Source organism: Crocuta crocuta, unplaced genomic scaffold (genome assembly GCF_008692635.1).
Source record: "Crocuta crocuta isolate KB4526 unplaced genomic scaffold, BGI_CrCroc_1.0 scaffold518, whole genome shotgun sequence".
Taxonomy (NCBI): Eukaryota; Metazoa; Chordata; class Mammalia; order Carnivora; family Hyaenidae; genus Crocuta; species Crocuta crocuta.
Window position 1 is genome coordinate 2,077,468 of NW_027530514.1, and position 25,193 is coordinate 2,102,660.

The 25,193-nt window shown below is 38.4% G+C and overlaps 1 protein-coding gene across 1 annotated transcript; it reads right to left on the reverse strand.

Moving 5' to 3' along the window:
* Window positions 1-776: 776 nt before the first annotated feature.
* SDHAF4 (succinate dehydrogenase complex assembly factor 4) lies at window positions 777-25,193 on the reverse strand. The gene is made up of 3 exons (XM_077767241.1): window positions 25,020-25,193; window positions 13,719-13,868; window positions 777-3,431 (listed from the first exon to the last, which is right to left on the reverse strand). Exons 1-3 carry the CDS (start codon window positions 25,081-25,083, stop codon window positions 3,322-3,324), a joined length of 324 nt encoding a protein of 107 aa, XP_077623367.1. The 5' UTR covers window positions 25,084-25,193; the 3' UTR covers window positions 777-3,321.

Below are 25,193 nucleotides of genomic sequence, written 5' to 3' on the forward strand. Positions count from 1 at the left end.
GTCCAGGAATTTTAATTACATCACTCTGTTCACTCCATATCTTCTTGGTCAGTGTCTAGGTCAATGTCTGATATATTGGTCAGAGAATAATTGATCACAGAATGGATATCTGACTTGATTCATATCTCACAGAATCAGTTTAGATTTAAGAAGGTGAAAACTTAGGTCTCTAAAAAGTCATCCAGTAACAAAATCCAGAAAATGATATCCTCATCAAACACAGGAAGTTCCCTTTGGCTTTGCTGGGGTGAATTCAGTCACTTGCAATGCATTCAGTCTTCAGTCAGTTGTGTTTTGGAACTGTTCTCATGTACAAATCAAATCCATCAGACTTTATGACAGGATGGTAAGGGCTCTGTTTCATTCATCAAATATACAGAGCCTATTAGAGTATCTGGAACATGGTAGACAAATAATCACTGAATGAGACAATCAGTGGAATGAAGGAATGAACTCAGGCATTCATTTTTGCTTTTCTTCCTAAATTGATCAATCAGTGCTGGTTAACTAACACTCCACTGCCATCCATACTTATAAAAGTTACTGTGCTCTTATAAAATGCTCTTATAAGTATGCCATCCATACTTATAAAAATTACTGTGCTCTTCTGAAGTTATCATTAAAATTGCTGATACATCATTAACAATTACTTTTACTAAGTTTTCTCATTGTAAACTATTCTCTTCAACCAATGAACATTTGTTATTTACTTGCAGAATATGGCTTTAAGCTGGTTCTTCAAGTTAATTTTTTTGTTTTATTTTTTTAATGTTTATTTTTGAGAGAGAGAGACAGAGAGAGACAGAGACAGAGTGTGAGCGGGGAAGGGGCAGAGAGAGAGACACAGAATCCAAAGAAAGCTCCAGGGTGTGAGCTGTCAGCACAAAGCCTGATGTGGGGCTTGAACTCTTAGATCACGAGATCATGACCTGAGCTGAAGTAACTGACTGAGCCACCCAGGCACCCCTGGTTCTTCAAGTTTAATAATAGGCAATGTTATATTTTGACTAGTTCACAGCAACTGATATCAAAATAAGAAAAAATGATGGACAAAATTCAATTCCACCAAAGCACCTAATATGTACAAGGCTCCATGGTGCCTTCTATATAAAAGTACAACCTATAATTTCCAAGAAATCCCCAATGTAAAATTTAAGTGATTAGACTGATTGTACTAGAAAAAAAACAACCCTGTTAAGTTGCTCTTTTATAAACTGTTCTTTTAAAATGATCCATGTTAATTTGGGTTCTCTGAGAAACAAATGATAAGATGGGATTAAATGTGAGAGATTTATTGGGGAGATGTTTAAAGGGGAAGAGCAGGCAGTCTGACTCCTGTGAAGGGGAGAGAGAAGGAAAGGAAGGTTGGGTAAGGAAGAGTCTCAGATGGTCCAAAGAAATCACAGTCTGAAGAAAGAACTGAGCAGGTTAATGGGGAGTGCTTGAGCCACTGTCACTCATCAGGGGAGTAGGCCAGCATACTCATTCATTGTCTGGGAAGAGCCTGGGGAAAATGTGGCCTTAGTAGGAACACAGTGGTGGATTCCAGGGGGCAGCAGCTGGGGTTCTTGGTCAACTCAGCTTCCCATAGGAGGAGATGTGAGTGATGCATTTCCATTGCATCATTTTTTGGAAATCTTCAGGTTTTTCCATTAATGTTTGATGGACATAAAGACCATAAATGTTTTCATGTCACCAACTTTTACCTATATATTTGACAGTTGTCATGAAACACGTTACTACTAACAGAGGTTAAGGATTCTACTACTTAATACAACACTTTGGTTGTTACATCTTTTATATTAGTTTTTGAAGTGCCTAAGCTGTCTTTTCTGTATCACATCATAAACACAAGCAAAACTATGCAAAACAAAATAATTTGACACAGTATTTCTGAAATGTGAACATAATAAAAGCCTTCATTAATGTGGGCTAATTGAAGGTTGACTAAATTACAGAAGGTTTTTAAAGGAATGTGGTTCTTACTTAGCAACATACCAAGTAACTGCCATTAGAAGAACAAATGTTGACAAAGACGGATGACTAGGCCCAATTACCACACTAGTTTGTTTCTGAGGATACACTTTACAAAAAGTTCATTTATGTAAATAAATCTCCTACAATCTTCTCAAATAATATTACTTATAATTCATATCACACAATTATCAGCCCACTGCATTGTCTTCTATAGGCCCCGCAAACTCTTTCTTCCTAAGTAATTTAAGTGTAGCCCGAGTGCTGAAGGCCCAATCTCTGAGACTGAGTAAGGCTGGAGGCCAGCATGGGTTGCCCTAGGCAAGTCCAGTAATTTCTCTTCTTCCTTCATTCGACTTCTGTAAACCGGACTTGATATTTCCTGACCCAGTTATCCAAAGGCCACAGGATAAGAGCTTTTGAGTCATCAAAACTGACTAAGCTGGCCCATTTCATCCCCCACTTTTGTCACATATTGGCCCTCTGTACCTAAATTTTGATTTAATTAACTAGTGCATATTTCAGGTCAGTTCATCATGCTAAAAACCACTAACTAGTGATTAGTTTTCTAATGATTTTATAATGCTATATTCATATAAAACAATTTCAATTCAAGTATTTCAAACCTAATTTCTTAATATTTCCCCCCAGAAAGCCTAGAGACTTGGAAAAATACATTTATGATTTATAGAGAGCTAACACTGAGAGGTTTGTGCTATATACTATTCTAAATACATGTACCTACTCATTTAAAGTTCTCAACTGCCCATTAAGGGCAGTATTATCTCCAATTTACACATGAAGATACTAAGGTGTGGAAAGTTAAATAACTTAACCAAGGTCACACAGCTAGTAAGTAGCAAAGCCAGGATTTGAACCCAAGAAATCTGGCTCTGGAGTTAGACTTTCTGTTGTTATTGTGGCCTTATGAAACTATAATGTGTTCCTTAACTCACATTCAAAATGCCACTATTACCTAGCATATAGCAATAAAAATCATTAAACTTGCTTTATTTATATTTGCATTTTATAAGTAGCTGGTTAATTTAAGCCAAAATGATATGAAACACGTTTGCAGCTCTAATCATCATTTATATACTCCAATGTATTTAAGTTAAAATTAATGTTCTAATGTAGAAATATTTCCTCTTTCCTAATTTATAGCAACATATTTCTTTTCAAGACATTATTTGTGTTTTAAAACACATTATAGAGATTAAATGACTTAAAGGAAATAAAGAAAATAACAAAAAATAAATTAATTAAAAAAAAGATACTGAAGTTAATAATGTGTGGCTTAAAAATCACGCTTGATCTTAGCCAAAAGGCTGAGACGCAATATGTGGCTTAAAAATCAATACAGCGTCCTTTTCGTTCCCAATCTCCATATCGGGTAGGTTCTGGGCCTCTGGGTCCACCTTTTTCTTTGGTAACAGGATTAATATCATCTGGAAATTCTAAAGAAAGACAGAAGGCACAAAAAAAAAGTAGTCAGTAGAGACGAGAAAAGCATGATGGCCAATTTTGAAGACAGGGTTGTAGAGATGCAGAGTTAATAGGCTAGATATTACTGAAGGTTATTACAATGAAGTCTTTTAAAGAAACTGTAAATGTGGTTCTTTTCCCCAAGTTTGAGAAATCACTTCAGGACACAATTGTCATATCCAACAAACTTTATTACCTACATTAATTACTTAGAATTCTTGGAGTGCTCTCAGGCCCCAATATGGGGAGTGGCTGCATTTGTGTGGATGGATTAAAAGAGAAGGAAAGGAGTGCAGGGAATACAGAGTACAAATCATAGGGTTTGGAAGGTTGTGAAACAAGGTTATTTTGACTCAATGTCTCGGTTTTCATATCAGTAACATGGGCATAACAACCATACCTGATTTGCAATGTTGAGAATTAAACAAAGAAACACACGTAAGGGTCTAGTTCTGTGCTGGGCATCTAAGAATCCTCAATTAATTTTAGCTATGATTATTCTTCTTCTTCATCATAGGGTTTTGGCTTCATTAAGTGGTTAGCTGACACTGCCATTTATGGACATAACTATTACTCTGAATATTGTGTCCATACAGGACTATTCATCTTGAGACTGGCCCAATTCTGAGCACTTTATTCACAGTAACTCATTTAATCGTCATAATAATCCCAGGGGACAGAAACAATTATTGTCTCCATTTTAAAGATGAGGAACAGGAGACATAAAGAGGTTCAAAAAGGTGCTCCTGGTCACACAGTTACTAAGTGGTAAGCAGAGTTTGAATTCAGTCTGGTTACAGTCTTGCTTTTAACCCATAAACTACTGTTCTGTATATGGGAAGGACAGAAGAGGAATCAGCTATTAGAAAGAACCCCAATTCTTACTGTGTCTCTTTAGAAAAATAGACAAACATCACCAGAATCCAGTAGTCCCTCACTAGGAAAAAGACAACCTTGAAAAATTTCAAATATGTATCTGTTTTAAAAACTCTTTCTCTACTGTGAATAAACTCTTCCTCACCGTATCATTCTATTTTCTAAAGAACTCCTTGCTTGGACTTCCTCTGAAAGCCTTTAATGGAAGCTCTTCCATCTCCCACATTTCTGGGACTCACTAAGTGTCTTCATCAGCTTGGGCTGCCAAAACAAACTACCATAGACTTAAACAACAGAAACTAACTTTCTCATAGTTCTAAAGGCTAGGAGTATGCAAGCCAGGTGGGAGCATGGCTGGGTTCTGGTGAAGACTCTTTCTGGCCTGTAGACAGCCCCTTCTCAGTGTCCTCACATAGCAGGGAGAGAATGATGGTGAGTCCTCTAGTGTCTCTTCTTGTAAGGACATGAATTCCATCATGGGGCCCCATTCTCATGACCTCATTTAAAACTAATTATCTCTCTGGGGGCCTGGGTGGTTGAGTTGGTTAAGCATATAACTTCAACTAAGGTCATGATCTCACAGTTTGTGGGTTCGAGCCCTGCATTGGGCTCTGTGCTGACAGCTCAGAGTCTGAAGCCTGCTTTGGATTCTGTCACTCTCTCTCTCTGTGTCTCTCCCCCGCTCACATACTGTCTCTCTCCTTCTCAAAACTAATAAATATTAAAAAAAAATTTTTAAGTCTAATTATCTCTCAAAGCCCCCATCTCCAAATACCATCTCCATTGGGGGGTCAGGTCTTCAACATATGGATTTTAGGGAGACATAATTCAGTCTATAGCACTAGGAAAGAAAGGGCCAAGATGTCCCTGCACCTCACTGCTACTTCCAGCCTCTCCTTCTACCATCAAACCTTTACAGCCTTTCCTCTTTTGTACCATTTACTAGTCCAGTGCTTTTCTTCAGTCTGGTAATAAAGTCAAAGACTCTTCTATCTTCTTGGATAGGATCAATACTTGATTCATAGTTTCATCTCTCCCCATTGTCCTTCATATCAACATGCACATTAGTATCCTCACATACTGGGGACACAGAGGCCCTTAATCCTCTTTCCTAGTGATCTTCACGCCCACTTGTGCCATTCATTTCAATTTCATTATTCCCTGAATATAATCCTTCTCCAGCTCCCACACTCTTGAGCTTTCTTCTTTCTGACTGAAGCCTCCTATGGAAGCTTTTCTGTCATGTTTGTTTAACCCAATTTTCACCTGCATTATAACCTATAGTTTTATGAATTTTTTACTCTCATTAGTTCCACTCTGAGTCATGCTCAGAGTCGCATTCTAGACTAATGGAACCATTTTCTAACTCATCTCTGTTTTCTGACTCTCATGACTCTAACCTAACCTGCACAGAAGAATGAATTAATCTTTCAAAAACAGAATCCCTCCTCCACATTACATTAAGTGAAAGAAGCCAGACACAAATGATTATGCACTGTATGATTTCATTTATATAAAATCCTAGGAAAGACAAAATTATAGTGACAGAACAGATTTGTGGTTGCCAGGGGGATGGGAGAATGAACCTAATTATAAAAAGGCACCAGGGGCTCTTTGTGGGATGGAATTGTTTTATACTTTGTGTTAGTTCCATGGTTATAAACATTGTTAAAATTCATAAAACTGTTTTCTTAAAATGGGTGAATTTTATTATATGCAGATTATACTATAGTAAAGCTGATTCAAATAATCTCCATTCAAAAACTTGAGAGCTTTCCTCAATGTCTACTGCATAAAGCCCATATGCTATAACCTAGTACTTCAGGCCCTCCCACATTTGAGCCAAACCTACCTTTCTAGCTTTATAGTCTATTAATCAACTATATACACTTTATGCTGCAGCAAAACAGGCCCATTGGCTGTGTTTTGCATGGATCTCCCCTGCCTCTCTCTAGCCACACCTTTTTTTTTTTTTTTTTTTTTAGAGAAACAGAGAGAGAGAGAGCACATGAGCAGGGGAAAGGGGCAGAGGGAGAGAGAGAATCATAAGCAGACTTCAAGCTCAGTGCAGAACACAACACAGGGATTGATTCCATGCCCCGGGATCATGACCTGGGCTGAAATCAAGGAGTCAACGCTCAACCAAATGAGTCACCTAGGTGCCTATCTTTCTCTTTTTTGAAATATGTCCCCACCATTCCTTAACTGCTTATGATTTCATTTTGCCTTTAAAACAAGCTCAATGTTATCTCCTTTCTGTACTTTTTTCCTGAACTTTTTGCATATCTCTTATGCCAGTTACCACATGACATTCTTTTGATAGTTATTTTCGTATCTCATTTTCCTTATTCGTCTTTGTATCAAACAGGATGCTCAGATGCAAACAATCTTCCTTTATTATCTTAAAAAATTTTTTTAATGTTTATTGAGAGAAAGACAGACCGTGAGTGGGGGAGGGGTAGAGAGGGAGGGAGACACAGAATCTGAAGTAGGCTCCAGGCTCTGAGCTGTCAGCACAGAACCCAACACAGGGCTTGAACTCCTGAACTGCAAAATCATGACCTGAGCCGAAATTGGATGCTTAACCTACTGAGCCACCCAGGTGCCCCACTTTATTATCTTAATAATGAAGTCTACTTTCTGTAAAGGGGCCACCTGTAAATTTTTCCTAGAATGACATATGTACCAGAGGCAGGGAGACAAGCCTAAAAAGAAGGAAACAAGAAAGAAGACAGACTTGTTAGGAGACCAACAGAACCACAGATGTTTGAATTTGGGCTCCATTGGTAGGATGGATAAGAGGAGATGAGTTTGACAAATGCTAAGAAGGCGCTGTCAATAAGACTTAGACACAGAAGAAGCAGGAGTGAAGGATTTTCACCAGATTTCTGAATCTCTGCTTTAGGGCAGAGGTAGAAGAGCTTAAAAAAGAAGTCAGGAAGAATTGGTTGAAGGAATAGGAAGAGAAACTGGACAAAGTATAATCAAAACCAAGACAGGCATATTTCCAGAAGGAGTGGTTATAAATGTTGAAGCTTGTACATAGTTCATATAAAATGAGGATTGAAAGGCATTTGCTGCGTTTGGTGATATTTACTAGACCAACTTCTAAGAGATGATATGTTCAACATAAATTTCAGTGACTCAAAAATTAAGATGAATACCTAGCACTATGTCAAATATATGATCAGCTTTTGAAATGTTTTTTCTTTACTGTATTAAATATATATAACATTTATCATATTAACCACATTACATGACATAGCTTATCATTTTAACCATTTGTAAGCGTACATTTCAATGGCATTAACTACATTCTCAATGGTCTGTAACTATCACACTATCTATACCCACAACTTTTTCATCATCCTCAATATAAACTCTATACCCATTAAACAAACACTTCCCCTTTCTCCCTCCGTCTAGACTTTGATAACCTCTATTCTACCTATTCTACCTTGTCTCTATGCATTTGCCTACTTAAGGTACATAATTTAAGTGGAATCATGTATTTGTCCCTCTGTGTCTAACTTATTTCACTAAGCATGTTTTCAAGGTCCATTCATATTGCAGCATATTATTAAAATGCCATTCCTTTTTATGACTGAATAGTATTCCACTGTATGTACATACCACATTTTGTTTATCCATTTATCTATCGATGGATATCTGAGTTGTTTCTTTTGGCTATTGTGAGTAAAGTTGCTATAAACAAGGGCTTACAGATATCTGTTCCCTGCTTTCAATTCTTTTGGATATATATACCTAGGAGTGGAATTGCTGGGTCAAATGGTAATTCTATATCTGACTTTTTAAGAGAATGGCAAACTGTTTTCCAATGAAGTTGCATCATTTCACATTCCCACCAGAAACACATGGTGGTTTGAATTTTTCCACATAGTTGCCATCACTTGTTTTCCAGTTTTTCTTAAATTATAGCCATCCTAGTTAGTGTGAAGTGGTATCTCATGGTCATTTTGACTTATAATTAGTGATGTTGAACACTATTTCAAGTTATTTATATGTGTCTTCTTTGGAGAAATATATATTCAAGTCATTTGCCCTTTTTTGAATTAGGTTGTTTTTATGGAGTGTGCTTTTCACATACTCTGGATATTCTTTTTTAAAAATGTTTTACTTATTTCTGAAAGACAGACAACATGAGCAGGGGAGGGTCACAGAGAGAGGGAGATACAGAATCTGAAACAGGCTCTCGGCTCTGAGCTAGCTGTCAGCACAGCGCCCGATGGGGGGCTCGAACCCACGAACCATGAGATGATGACTTGGGCCGGAGTCAGCCACTAAACTGACTGAGCCATCCAGGATCCCCTCTGGGTATTAATTCTTTATCAGCTATGTGATTTACAAATATTTCCACCATTCTGTAGGTTATCTTTTTACCTTCTTGATAATATTCTTGGATGTACAAAATTTATTTTGCTAACAAGCAATTCTATATATTTTTGTGTTTGCGGCCTATGCTCTTGGTGTCATAGCCATGAAACTATTGTCAAATTCAATACCATAAAGATTTCCCCCAATGTTTTCATCTAAGAATTTTAAAGGCTTACCTTTTAATTTTAGGTTTTTGACATACTTAGTTAATTTTTATATATGGTATAAGGTAAGGGTACAATTTTATTCTTTTGCATGTGATTATCCAGTTTTCCCAGCACCACTTATAGAAAAGACTGTCCTTTCTCCACAGAATGAACATGGCAACCTTCTCAAAAACCAACTGACCAATAGTTGAGGGTTTACTTCTAGGATTGCTGCTTTTGTGTACAATGCTTTAATTAAAATTTTCCTCTCAGATTTTTGTGCTTGGCTAAAACCATGAAAGAATTTTACCTTTAGATTATACCAACTCTTTAAATGTCTCCATCATTTTGGCATATTGATCTGGTTATTAGACTAGGCTCAGAAAAGTTCTATAAATTGAAATATTTAACTGAAAGAACAAAAAGTTTTTATACTCTGAAAGTACAGGTCCCTGTATCCTCTGTTGATATTTTCTTGCCTAGGATGCTTAATTGCATAGATAGGTTAACTCTCAGGAGACTGGATAAATTAGACAAGCAGGGCAGCCTTGCCAAAATTTCAAACTGGTGTGTTTTACATTTATGCAGTCTACAATGTTATATTTTTAAACAGCAAATACACGCACATGTTCCACAACTCAAAGATACAAAACAGTACAGAATAAAAGTAGGGTAGCATTTTAAAAGAGCTTGGTGTGCCTGAGTGGCTGAGTCCCTTAAGCATCCCACTCTTGTTCAGCTCAGGTCATGATCTCATGATTTGTGAGATCAAAGTCCCATGTTGGGCACTGTGCTGACAGCATGGAGCCTGCTTGGGATTCTCTCTCCCACTGTCTCTTTGCTCCTTCCCCACTCGCTTGCTTTTCTCTTTCTCAAAATAAATAAACGTTAAAAAAAAAAAAACCCACAGCTTTAGAACATGAATTGAATTTTGTATACACTAAATACAAAACAATGTTTAGTCTACCATCCCACCATCCTCAAAAACCTCTTTCCTCTCCAAACTTCCCCTTCTCTTTCTCCAACTATATGGCTACAGTGAGAACCATTACCTTCACCTGTGACCCACCCCAGTGGCCACTCAGATTGATTTAGCTACAGACACCCAATCCAAGCTTGGCAATGAGCTCTTTTCCTAAGAAATTTCGAATTAGAGGGACATCTGGCTGTTTCAGTTGGCACAGCAGGCAACTTTTGGTTTCGGGGTCATGAATTCAAGCTCCATGCTGGGTGTGGAGCCTACTAAAGCTAAAAAAAATTTTTTTTGGAATTAGAACTAAACAATTGTATTTTCAATCTAGTTGCTCTACTGACCTGAGTAGACGTTGGGAACAGTTCCTTCTGCCCAGTGGACTAAGAAGGGAGTCTGATGACAGAAAACAAAAAGAAGAGACCAGGGACAAGAGAAGGAGGGAGAATATCCTGATTTCCATATAGTGTTTACTCCTAAGGTCTGTTTGTTCCAAGCTCCAGCAGCATCATTGCCCTGAGTACCCCACCTATGTACCTTGTAGACCAGTAACAACCTACACTACCTCCTGTTTAAATCTGCTCAAGTAGTTCTCTGTTATTCACATCAAAGCAGGTCTCAGTTCATATACTTTGGCATATAAATAATGGGTTATAAGGAATAAAACAATCAAACACAATCAATCAATGTCAGGGGTTTACAAGTTTTTTTTTTTTTTTTAACCTACACATATTGATAGTCAATATGGGAACTTATTCATTGTGAAATACGCTTTATAATAGAGAATTATAAACAATAACATATTTCTTTCATTCTTTTTCTTAAATAACTAAAGTATTTTCTTTGATACTTCAAAAATTAAGGGAGGAGCTTTACTATATAGGCATACTTCATTTTATTGTGCTTCACAGATAACTGCATTTTTTTAAAAAAAGTTTATTTATTTTGAGAGAGAGAGAGGGAGGGAGGGAGGGAGACGGGAAAGACAGAATCCCGAGCAGGCTCCTCACTGTCAGCAGCACAAACCCAACATGGGACTCAAACTCATGAACTGCGAGATCATGACCTGAGCTGAAATCAAGAGTTGGGCACTTAACCAAGTGAACCACCCATGTGCCCCTGAGATGCTGCATGTTTTACAAATTGTGGTATCCCTACATCGAGCAAGTCTATTGGTGCCATTTTTCCACACAGCATTTTCTCACTTTGTGCTTGTGTGTCATATTTTAGTAATTCTCACAATATTTCAAACTTTGTCATTATTATTATATTTGTTATGGTGAACTCTGATCAGTGATCTTTGGTATTACTATTTTAATTGTTTGGGACATCAGGAATCATATCCATATAAAACAATTAAGTGATAGATGTTGTGTATGCTCTGAATGCTCCATGAACAGCTGTTCCCTTGTCTTTCCCCCTCTTTGGGCCTCCCTACTCCCAGGGGCAAAACAAGACTAAAAACTGGGCCAGTTAATAACCCTACAATGGCCTCTAAGTGTTCAAGTGAAAGGAAGAGTCACATGTCTCTCACTTTAAATCAAAAGCTAGACATGAGTAGGCTTAATGAGGAAGGTACATTGAAAGCTGAGACAGGCCAAATGCTAGGCCTCTTGTGATAACAGTTACCGGAATTGTGCATGCAAAGGAAAAGTTCATGAAGGAAATTAAAAGTGCTACATCAGTGAACACATAAATGATAAGAAAAACAAAACAGCCTTATTGCTGACATTGAGAAAATTTTAGTGGTCCGGATAGAAGATCAAACCAGCTACAACATTCCCTTAAGTCAAAGCCTTCCAGAGCAAGGGCCTAATCTCTTCAATTCTTTAAAGGCTGAGACAGGTAAGGAAGCTGCAGAACAATTTAAAGCTAGCACAGGTTGGTTTATGATGTTTAAGGAAAGAAGCCATCTCCATACCATCAAAGTGCAAGGTATAGCAGCAGGTGCTGATGTAGAAGCTGCAGTAAGTTCTCCAGAAGATCTAGCTAAGATAATTAATGAAGGTGGCTACATTAAACAATAGATTTTCAACGTGGACAAAACAACCCTCTATTAGAAAAAGGTCTTTCATAGCTGGGGAGAAGAAGTCAATGCCTGCCTTCAAAGCTTCATAGAATAGGCTGACTCTCGTTAGGGACTAATGTAGCTGGTGACTAACTTTAAGTTGAAGCCAGTGTTCATTTACCAATCCACAAATCCTAAGCCACTTGAAAACCATGCTAAATCTACTCTTCCTGTGCTCTATAAATGGTACAACAGAGCCTGGATAACAGCACATCTGTTCACAACACGGTTAACTGAATATTTAAGCCTGCTGATTAGACCTACTGCTCAGGAAAAAAAGATTCCTTTCAAAATATGACTGCTCACTGACAATGCACCTGGTGCCCAAGAGGTCGGATGAAGATGTGCAATGAGATTAATATTGTTTTCATGACTGCTAATACAACATCCATTCTGCAGCCCATAGATCAAGGAGCCATTTGACTTTCAAGTCGTATTATTTAAGAAATACATTTCATAAGGCTGTAGCTGCCATAGATGGTGATTCCTCTGATGGATCTGGGCAAAGTAAATTGAAAACCTTCTGAAAAGGAAGATGCCATTAAGAACATATGTGATTCATGGGAAAAGGTCAAAATATCAACATAAGGAGTTGGAAAGAAGTTGATTCCAACCCTCATAGATGACCTTGAGGGGTTCAAGACTTCATTGGGGTAAGTGCAGATGTGGTAGAAATAGCAAGAAATCTAGAATTAGAAGTAGAGCCTGAAGATGTGACTCAGTTGCTGCCATCTTGTGATAAAACTTTAATGGATGATGGGGCGCCCAGGTGGCTCATCAACTCTTGATTTTGAAATCAATCAACTCTCGATTTCAGCTCAGGTCATGAAGTCATGGTTTGTGGGCCTGAGAGCTGCGTTGAGCTCTGCAATGACAGCTCAGGAGCCTGCTTGGGTTTCTCTCCATTCTTTTCTCTCTGCCTCAGCCCCAAGCTCATGCACATATACTCTTTCTCTCAAAAGAAATAAATTAACACTTTTTTAAAAAGACTTAAAAAAAAACATTAATGGGTAAGGAGTTGCTTCTCATGGATAAGCAAAGAAAGTAATTTCTTGAGATGGATCTGCTCCTGGTGAAGATGCTGTGAAGATTGTTAAAATGGTAGCAAAGGATTTAGAATATTACATAGACTTAATTGATAAAGCAGTAGCAGGGTTTGAGAGGACTGACTTCAATTTTGAAAGAAGTTCTACTGTAGGTAAAATGTTACCGAGCAGCATCTCTGCTACAGAGAAATCTTTCATGAAAGGAGTAAATCAATGCAGCAAACTCCACTGTTGCTCTATTTTAAGAAATTACAATATTCACCACCTGATCAGTTAGCAGTCATAAACATCGAGGCAAGTCTCTCCACCAGAAAAAACATTACGAGTCACTAAAAACTCAGATGATGGTTAGCATTTTTTAGCAATAAAGTATTTTTTCATGTTTATTTATTTCTGGGGGGAGGAGACAGAGGATTTCAAGCAGGCTCGGTGCTGACAGCAAAGAGCTCAACGTGGGGCTTGAACTCATGAACTGTGAGATCACAACCTGAGACAAAGTTGGACGCTCAACCAATGGAGCCACGTAGGTGCCCCAGCAGTAAAGTATTTTTAAATTAAGGTATATATATTGTTTTTTTTTGACACAATGCTAATGCACACTTTATAGATTGCCATATAGTGTAAACATAGCTTTTATACATGCACTGGAAAAATAAAAAAAATAATTTGACTTGCTTTACTGTCGTTTGCTTTACTGCAGTGGTATGAAACCAAATCTGTTAATATTATTAATATCTGTGGGATGTGCCCATACTCACTTGCCAGTGGTTCTTTCTCTAAATTAGAATCTTCTGGTGCATCAAAACGACCTTCTGGTAACTTTGGCTTCTTAAGAGACTGTTTGATGGGCTTGGATTTTTCTTCTTGAGAACTCATTTTCCTCACAGAACGACATAGAAGGGGATATCCTAGAGAGTGGAGACAGTGAAAAAATAGGAGCTACTTATTTATTCTACTTTTAAAAATTAATAATTTATTAGTTTTTAGTTAATACACTCACTTTTTTTTAAAATTTTTTTAAAAAAATGTTTTATTTATTTCTAGGAGAGAGAGAGAGAGACAGTGTGAGCAGGGGAGGGTCAGAGAGAGAGGGAGTCACAGACTGAAATAGGCTCCAGGCTCTGAGCTGGCAGTCAGCACAGAGCCCGATGCGGGGCTCGAACCCACGAACCGCGAGATCACGACCTAAGCGAAAGTCGGAGGCTTAACCGACTAAGCCACCCAGGCGCCCCTAATACACTCACTTTTATCAAAGTTCAAAAAGTACAAAAGAACATACAGTTAAAACCTTCTATCTTCCAGACAGGCATTTCCCTTCCTTGGAGGCAGTTTAAAAAGAAGAGCTCTGAAATAAATGAATTATTATCAAAATCACAAAAATTTATAATATAAACTACTGACTCCTGTCTGAAGCAATGCCCAAAATACCAGAAATGAGATCATTAAGAGTAATCTTTGTAAGTAGTACAAAGTTTAATGAGAGTGTTTACTATTTAAATCACAATAGACATGTGATTTGAATATATATTTGAAAAAAATTTTTAATGTTTTATTTTTTATTTCTGAGAGAGAGAGATAGCATGAGCAGGGAGGGTCAGAGAGAGAGGGAGACACAGAATCTGAAACAGGCTCCAGGCTCTGAGCTAGCTGTCAGCACAGAGCCTCATGCGTGGCTGGAACCCACGAACCATGAGATCATGACCTGAGCTGAAGTCGGATGCTTAACTGACTGAGCCACCCAGGTGCCCCTGATTTGAATATATTTTAATCTTAATTAAAATATATTTGAATCCTAATTATGGTCTTCTTTTCCTGTGAATTAAACATTTAAAAATGTATTAGACATTTATAATATATAAGATCACTTTCTCTATAGGTTATAAAAAGTTTAGCAACTTTCAGTACTATGAAAGTTATGCAACCCTTGTCAAGATAATGTTCAATAAGGGCAAAACCACCCTGAAAAAATGACCTCAGGGTTGGGTTTTTAACTTTCTAAAGGAATGGCTGAGAGGCAAACAGAGGTGAGGACCAGTTCCAGTCCCACCACTGTGGTTAAGTGGAATAATGGCTTTAGAAGATCAGAATCTAATAATATCCAGAACCTATGAATAGGTTAGGTTCCATGGTAAAGGAGAATTTAGGTAGCAGTTCAAATTAAGGCTACTAAACAGATGACTTTTGACTAGGGCGATTATCCTGTACTCTCTGTGTAGGTCTGCTGTAACCAGAAGGATCCTTAAAAGGGGAAGAGACAACTGGAAGAGAGAACTGGAGAGAGAAAAATATTGAGATAGCCTTGATGGATGCTGCTTGCTTTGAAGATGGAGGGAAGGCGCAATAAGCCAAGAACTGTAGCAGTCTCTAGAAGTTGAAAAAGGAAGGAAACAGATTCTCCTGAGAGAGAGAGAGAGAGAGAATATTTACATGGCAGAGGATCAGAGAGAGAGAGAGAGACAGAAGATCTAAAACAGTCTCTGTGCTAATGGCAGAGACTGATGTGGGGCTTGAACTCACAAACCATGAGATCATGACCTGAGCCAAAGTCTGACAGTTAATCAACTGAGCCACCCAGGTGCCACAAGTGATTACCCTTTCTAAATCTGTTTCCTCCCCTCTAAATTGAAGGTAATAATACCTATCTCATGAGTTACTAAATACTAAATAAACAAGACAATTCATGCATAGCACTGAGTACTGTAACAAATTTTATCTATTATCATCATAGTATTATCTGGAAGCTCCTGGTAGCATTACATATAATTAGAATTTTCTTTATGTGTATTTTATTCATATTCTACCTATCACTACATCACCCTACCCACTGCTTTAAAAAATAACATGAACAAAATTACTGAAAAATTAAGAAATTATAGGGCCTCCTGGGTGGCTCAGTCAGTTAATTGTCTGACTGGCTCAGGTCATGATCTTACGGTTCGTGAGTTCGAGCCCCATGTTGGGCTCTATGCTGACAGCGTGGAGCCTGCTTTGGATTCTGTGCCTCACTTTCTCTCCACCCTCCCTCCCCTGCTCACATTCTGTCTCTGTCTCTCTAAAAAATAAAAAAACATTAAAAAAAGTTAAAAATAAAATTATGTACAGGTGAGCCTGGCTAGCTCAGTCAGAACATGTAACTATTGACCTTGCAGTCATGAGTTCGAGCCCCATGTTGGGCACATAAATTACTTTTAAAAATTATATGTCCATATATATATACACACATATATAATTATATATATAATTATATATCTACTGTATGAGCGAGTAGAGAAATCATAGTTTGACCAACTGGAATACAAACTAGCATTCTCCCACAAATCCAAGAGCCCACAAAACACAAGTGTTAAAAAATATATAACTGAATGTTTTAATAAAGCTATGACAATGACCTACAGGATTAATATAATTTTTCCCCATCTACATGCTCACTTATGTAAATACTTCACATTTGTGATATTAACTGGCTGAGAAAAACTCTGTGGACCAANTCTATATACATTAAAATGAAAACAGGTATTTAATATTTTTATTTATTGATTTACTTAGAGTACAGATCATTCTGCCTTCAAACTCCTACTTCAGTATCTAAGCGCATATTTTATTTTTTCTTATGTCCTCATATAATACTTAAATATACACTAAAAAGGCTAAAGAGAAAAACCTGTAATAATATCTTATAAGTCAGTATTTATTTTTATTTAAGAAATGGAAAACACAGAAATATGAATTTTTGTTTTTATATTAACATACTTCCTGTAACAACCTGATTTGGTTCACTGTGACTATTTAGAAAAATATTATATTGAAAACTTTGGTGAGCACAGACAATGCTCAGGTGAAAGATATTTCCTCTCCAAATCATGGGCTTTTTGTTAATTAGTCACTTCTTATCTGAAATATAGGATTCCTTAGAATTTAATATCAAAATATTCCAATTTAGGAAGTTTGGCCAGTTTGCACAACAGAAACTTCAGTCCACACCTGATGTCCAACTCTCTATCCATCAACAAATCTATTACAAATCTGTAAAGCATGAAAAGTTGTATCTGAGTCATGATAATTCAGTGATAATTAATACAGATTAGATTCTAAATTGTGGCTAATGACTAAATTGTGCATCTGGTTACTAAGTAAGTCTATTTTATTGTACATGAAATAACTCACTTTGAAGCCTAAAAATCAGCAAGTATTTAACATACACCAATAGGGGCACCTGGGTGGCTCAGTCGGTTAAGCATCTGACTTCAGCTCAGGTCATGATCTCACGGTTCGTGGGTTTGAGCCCCACGTCGGGCTCTGTGCTGACAGAGCTGACAGCTCAGAGCCTGGAGCCTGTTTCAGATTCTGTGTCTCCCTCTCTCTCTGACCCTCCCCTGCTCAAGCTGACTCTCTCTCTCTCAGATATAAATAAAACATTAAAAAAAAAAAACCATACACCAATAGTCACCTGCTACTGTGCACTCACATTCGACTCAATTCAATAAAATTAGCACTTTTTGTTTTAGGTTTGGTTGTTTTTACAAATCAAAAAATCTCTTAACTCAAAGATTGAAATGATATTCAGTATAAAAATTACTCTCAGTATGTTCCAAATCTGTAGAAACTCCTAAGCACTTACACAAAATCATAAAAATGGCACAAAATATAGTCTTGACTACCAATTATAATGCAGACAAAATCTGAAGCTAATTTTTTTTCCTCTTGGAGGACCTGGGTGGTTCAGTCGGTGAAGCATCTGACTCTCAGTTTCAGCTCAGGTCATAATACCACAGTTCGTGAGATGGAGCCCTGTGGTGCGCTCTTTGCTGCCAGTGTGGAGTGTGCTTAGGGTCTCTCTCTCTGTGCCCCTCCTGCTCCCTCTCTCAAAATAAATAAACTTAAAAAATCTTTTTCCTCTTAAACGATGCAGATATACTAAATGTAAATAATGTAAGTAATAAATATGTGTTAAAAGCCTACTATGTGCCAGGCACTGTGCTAGGAGCTGCAAATAGGACACCTCACTAGACCTCACAATTATCTGATGAGGCAAGTGTAACTGTCTTTAATTTGCCGTAATTCTGTTCAATATGAACAAAATCATTTTCTGAATAAGTGGCATTAGGTCGATGTGGCGGAGACTGCTAAATGTCTCAAGTAGACACTTTTTCCTTCTTCTGTTTAGTTCTAGGACTCCCACTTCCACATTGTTTGCTATATTAAGCTGAGCATGAGACCACTCAGAGATTACATTTCCCAACCTCCCTTGCAGCCAAGCAGCTATGTGTCCAAGTTGTGACTAATGGGATGTAACTGAAAATGATATGTACAAATTTTAGGTTGCCTTAATTTTGCAACAAACTGACTGCCCTGGATTTCTTTTCCCATTTCCTGGGTTGTAATACAGACATGGCAGGGACCCGGCTTCAGCCATGCAGATGCGGACAAAACCCAGGGCCAGATGATACTAAAAATATCTAATTACTTGTATGATTTAGACAGCACCCATTCAGAACATGAGTTCAATCATTCAGAACAGACACAGGTTGTAAATAACTAGTAAAACTCTCCTACTGTATATGGGGCTGGTCACCGGAACTGCCCTACAGATGGAGGAGCAATAAGATGAAAAGAACACGAATGCCAGAATGACCTGTCAGAGCAGAGCTGTCCTGCCCATCCCCTCAGCAGAGCCGTTACAGTGGCTTGGCCCTTTCCTTCAGTAACAACAGAGAGGTAAGAAAAAACTTGCAAACTAAGGGTCTTAAAATCACACGTGGGTTCCAATGACAGCCACACCACTTATTAGCAATGTGGCCCTGACAAGGTTACTGTATCTCATGGAGTCCATTTCCCCATCAACAGAACGTGGATACTTCTACTTATCTTGCAGGCTAGTTCAGAGAAATGAAATAATGCTTATGTCCCTATGTGCTCACACTGAGTGTAGTAATAATAGCTTGAGCCTAACTGTAGAACACAAGAGTCAATGTACAAAAGGGTTTTTGGTAAAGCACAGGAACATGGCTGTACTGTGGGAAAAGACAGAAGAGCTGCAAAGCATAAGTCTGAGAAACTAGTCCCTAGGTCTGGCCTGGAGTACTTCTGAAGGAACTTCAAAATCTTTAGAAAGAAAGGTTGGAAGGAAAAGCTAAAAGACCAGTTTTCTCAAGGGACTTTGAGATCATGGAGGCCTACAAAGAACTATTTTTGTAGATAGGTAACAGGGCAACAGATGTGGAGAATTCCTCTCATTTCTGGATGGTACAAGAGAAGACAGGGCGCACTGTGCTCTTTGGCACCCACAAACTTTACAGCTTTGGAAATGAGTCCATGCACAGCAACCTGGAACCTGGGCAGTGAGGTACATGTGAGTAGCTTGAGGGGCAGACAACAAGAAAAAAGGGTCTATCAGATGATAAGGATTAGCAAAGAGGTGAAGGTGAACCCCAGAGCCACTCCTGAGGATTCTATCAAACAGTAGGTACTAAGCATCAGTAATTACAGCTGACCCTTGAGCAAACAAGTTTGAACTGCACAGGTCCACATATACAAGGATTTTTTACAGCACAGTACTGTATGGGTTTTCTCTTCCTTATAATTTCCTTTTAATCTTCCTTATAATCTTCCTTTTCTCTAGTTTACTTTATTGTAAGAATACAATATATAGTATGTGTAATATGCAAAATATGTGTTAAGCAACAGTTTACATTATCCTAAGGCTTCCGTTCAACACTAGACTATTATTAGTAGTTAAGTTTTGAGGAAGTCAAAAGTTATACATGGATTTTTTTTTAAAGTAGGCTCCAAGCCCAGCATGGAGCCCAATGTGTGGTTTGAACTCATGACCCTGAGATCAAGACCTGAGCTGAGATCAAGACCTGAGCTGAGACCTACACATCCATGCACTTAAACCACCGCATATCCTGTGCTTTTCTCACCTAGAGCTTAGGGTACAGAGCTCCCAGGACAGCGGAGAGAGGAGTGTTTTGAGCCTGAGCAAGAGAGAAGCCGAGACACAGGGAGGCACAGCACTCAGAAAAGCAATTGAACCTGAAGATTTTAATGTGTATATAAAATACCTGGGCATCGTGTTTAAAAAGCAAATTCTGAGTAGGTCTGAGTGGCACCTGCATTCTGCATTTTAACAATCTCCAGGTGATGCTATGCTGCTGGTCTTAAGAACAAGGAGCTAGAAAAAAAAACTTCCCGTTAATGAAGAGAACTGTGAAGGAAGGACAAGTGTCCATCTCCACCTTGGTTCTGAGTGGACATGTAAAAAAAGAAGCCTTCTAGAGAATTTGAAACTGCTGGCTGGCTACACCTATGTTTATGCCTGATTGCACACTATCTGCATGGTCCAAAAACCCCAAGGGGAGCATCTTACATAAAGTGGACCCAAGTCTAAAGTTGAAGTGCCCCAGACACATGGCAAGGGCAGAAGCAAATCCTCTGAGGAGAAATACCCTCTCTACCTAAGTCTCAGAGAGAATCCCAGGAAAATATTTGAGGAAACAAGCCATCACAGCAAGAGTCAGCAGAATCAACAAACAGGACCAGACCATAAAGATTCAACATACTGAAGTCACTGACAAATACGTAAACAACAAAAAACCCTTCTATAGACCCTTCTCCAAAGAAGACATCCAGGTGGCCAACCAACACATGAAAAACTGCTCAACATCATTCATCATCAGGGAAATACAAATCAAAACCACAAGGAGATGCCATCTCACACCTGTCAGAATGGCTAACATTAACAACTCAGACAATAATAGATGTTGGCGAGGGTGTGGAGAAAGAGGATCTCCTTTATACTGCTGGTGGGAATGCAAACTGGTGCAGCCACTCTGGAAAACAGTATGGAGGTTCCTCAAACAATTAAAACTAGAACTACCCTATGGCCCAGCAATTGCACTACTAGGTATTTATCCAACAGAAACAGGTATTCTGTTTCAAAGGGGCACATGCACCCCAATGTTTATAGCAGTACTATCAACAATAGCTAAAGTATAGAAAGAGCCCAAATGTCCGTCAGTGGATTAATGGATAAAGAAGACGTGGTATGTATACACAATGAAGTATTACTCGGCAATCAAAAATAATGATATCTTGCCATTTGCAACTATGTGGATGGAACTGGAGGATATTATGCAAAGCGAAATTAGTCAGAGAAAGACAAATATCATATGACTTCACTTATATGAAGACTTTAAGATACAAAGCAGATGAACATAAGGGAAGGGAAGCAAAAATATTATAAAAACAGGGAGGGGGACAAAACATAAGAAACTTAAATATGGAGAGCAAACAGAGGGTTGCTGGAGGGGTTGTGGGAGGAGAATGGGTTAAACGTGCAAGAAGCATTAAGGAATCTACTCGTGAAATCATTGTTGCCCTATATGCTAACTAACTTGAATGTAATTTTAAAAATAAATATATTATTTAAAAAAACCTTCTAGACATACTATAGGACTTCATTAACTTGATAAAGGGCACACTACAGTTAATATGATGACACTTAAAATATGAACACATTTCCTTTACAATCACAAACAAGATATCAACATGTTACCAGAAATCTGGGCAAGTAAAGAAAAACAAGAGAAAAGAAAAAATATAAATGCTAGAAAGCAAGAAACTAGATTTTCATTACTTGCAGATAATATAAGTGTCTACCTAGCATACATACCCTCCCCACCTAGCTACAAATAAAGTAATTTAGCTAGGTTATTGGGCACAAAAGCACAAATAATTAAACTATGTATCTATACATAAGCAGCAATCAGAAAATGAATATTAAAAAAATTTTTGAGCAGTGTTGATCAAATCCCAACAGGAACTTTTTTTCTTTTTAAAGAATTGGAGGGGCACCTGGGTGGCTCAGTCTGTTAAGCATCCGACTTTGGCTCAGGTCATGATCTCATGGTTCATGGCTCTGTGCTGACGGCTAGCTCAGAGCCTGGAGCCTGCTTTAGATTCTGTGTCTCCCTCTCTGACCTTCCCCTGCTCATGCTGTCACTCTCCCTCTCAGAAATAATAAGACATTTAAAAATTAATTAAAAAATAATATTGTGTTATTAAAAAAAGAATTTGAAATGGAAAGCAGATATAGAAGAATAGCCACAGCACTTCTCAAAAACAAATGGGAGGATTTATCCTATTAGATATCAAGATTTATCATAAAGGTATGCTTAAGACAGGTGACAGATATTAGCACAGGAATAGACAAATCAACGCAACTGAAAAGGAAGACAAGAAGTAAACCCATGCATATATGTTTATGTGAACTTGATTTAAGACAGTTGGTAATATATCAGTGGGGGAAAGGTCTACTATATGGACCTGGGGCAACTAATTATTGACATGAAAAAGAAATGAAAGTGGTTTCTTTCCTGCTTTCATCATACATAAAAATCAACCCTGGTAGAATGAATGCTTAAATATAAAAAGCAAAACTACGGTCTTTTGAGAAGAAAGTATAGGAGAATAATTCTGACGTTAGGGTAGAAAAGGCTTTCTTAGAGGGGGCAAGATGGCGGAGAAGTAAGGAGCTCCGTACTTGCACTCGTGCCCATACATCACACAGAAAAGATCTGAAGCCATTGGAAACCTTACAAAACNAAAAGAAAAAAAAAAGAAAAGGCTTTCTTAGACAAGATCACAAAGCACTGACAATAAACAAAAGACCAAGACAAAATTACAATAAAATTATGATTATCTGTTCATCAAAAGACATCTTTCTTTTGAAGATGTGTGATTGTACATGCAGATCCATTCTTTTACTCTGCTACGCTGTATATAATTTTTTAAAAAAGACACCATGGGTGACAACAACACACCAAAACTGGGTTATCTGCCACTTACATAACTAAAAAAGGTTTAGTATTCAAACATATGTAAAGAATATCAATAAGAAAGATAAAAATGGGGGCACCAGTTGGCTCAGTCGATTGAACCTCCGACTCTGGCTCAGATCATGATTGGGTTCAGTAGTTCGAGTCCTGCATCCAGCTCGCTGCTGTCAGCACAGAGCCCACTTCAGATCTGTCACCCTTTCTCTCTGCCCCTACGTAGCTCATGCTCTCTCAAAAATAAACATTAAAAAAAAAAAAGGGAAATAATCCATTAAGAAAATGAGGAGATTTCACCAAAAAAGCTAATATAAATATTTGAAAAGATGTTTAAGTTTTCTAATCAGAGAAATTAAAAGAGAAAAGTAATTGAGCTAGGCTACTGGATACAAAACCCAGATTTTTTAAAAATTAGTTTTTATGTTTATTTTTTAAAAATTTTTAATGTTTTATTTATTTCTGAGAAAGAGAGGGAGACAGCGTGAGCAGGGGAGGGTCAGAGAGAGAGGGAGACACAGAATCTGAAACAGGCTCCAGGCTCTGAACTGGCAGTCAGCACAGAGCCCGACACGGGGCTCGAACCCACGAAGCGTGAGATCATGACCTGAGCCGAAGTCGGACGCTTAACCGACTGAGCCACCCAGGTGCCCCATAATGTTTACTTATTTTTGAGAGAGACAGAGAGACAGATTGCAAGTGGGGGAGGGGCTCAACTGACTGAGCCACTCAGGCGCTCCATAAAACCCAAATTCTCCTAAAGCAAAATCACCATTTTAAAACCCCATTCGGACAAAAATTATATTTTCTGACGATTATCAAATGTTGACAAGTATTAGAATAGAACTCTAATACACTGCTGGTAAGCATGTAATCGCCAGTAGGAATGGAAAATGCCTTTACAACTTGGCATCACATCATAAAATTGAAAAGGCCTACAACCATAGGTTCCAGGAATTCCACTCCCTGCATGAAAGCACCCATACCTTATGCAAGAATGTGCAGCAGCCAATCTTGGCGTTTCCAGAATTACCCAATGTCCACTGAGAAGAACGGAAAAACTGTAGGATATATTCTCACCACTGAATGATTAACTACAACCTCACACAGCAACATAGATGACTCTCAAGATACAGTTCGTTGAAAAAAAGTAAAATACAATTGGTAAGAAGTCATTTCTATGAAGATCAAAAACATGTAAAGTTACAGGGCTGCATCGGGGGAAAAAGCACACAGGTGGCTGTTTGGTAACAGAAATATCGTTTCTTAAATTGGAAAATGGATTCATGAATGTAAGCTCTGCTTCATAACTTACATGTATTGTACAGGTTTTGGGTATCAAATACTTCATTCTTAAGTGTTTAATACAAGTACCAAAGAGAAGGTGAATGAACACACAACAAAATCTGCAGTTATTACCTTGAAGGCTGGATAAAGTGGGATTTTCACTTTCTATATTATTCATTCCAGGAACATTTAAAATGTTTACAATGAACAAGTAATACGTCTGGGGAGAAATGATTACAAAAAGCAAACTGCATAGAAATCTGGGGTCCAATAATATGAGGAGCAGTAATTGTTTTAAACTTACACAGTTTCTCCAGGATGTCCTCAATTAAAACTAATTGTGGTTAAGTTTAAAATATTGAGAAAAACTTCCAACAAAATAGGTTTAAAAATGTCAGTTTTTACTGAAAGCACACATACTTCCTTTGTATTAACAATTCGACTTCATCTAATTTTTATTATACTAATTTGCTACTTTGGGGCCACGTCTGCACTTTTCCAATTTTTAATACAGTAAACTGCCACTTTTTTTGATGAAAATTAAGTAAATGAAACTAAATTAATGATTCTCGTTCCCAAAGGGCCGTTTTTTCCTTTTTTTTTCAAGAGCATCAAAACGTAGTGAGCTCTACTCACTAAGTAAACAACCAAGAATGTTTGCTGCCCTTCCGGACCAGAGCAGTGACCGGAAGGACGCAGGTGTCCAGCATGGAAGGGCGTGGGTGATCTCTCAGCCCTACTCCCACCCCTGAGCCGGGGCGGTGGAGGGACCTGCCCGGGCCAAGACGTGGGTGGCCGAGCCGATAAAGAGGAGCTCTGCAGCAGCCCCCGGAACCTTCAGACTCCTGAGACACACGCGGCTTCCCCGAGGGAGGCTTTTCTCGCGGCGCCGGGCCTTCACGACCCCGCCCGCAACCTTGGGCCCGGGGCCGGGCGCCTTACTTGCCGCTCTCCACGCGGTGGCCGGGATGCAGCCAAGCAACCGAACTAGCCCCGTTACAGTCATGGTGGCAGCTCCTACAGCGTCCTCTGGGCCCAGCACGAACAGAGAGCAGGCGGCGCGGTGGCGGGCGGGCCCACCCCACAGGCAGGCTGGGGTTCTCCCTCTCTCTTGTG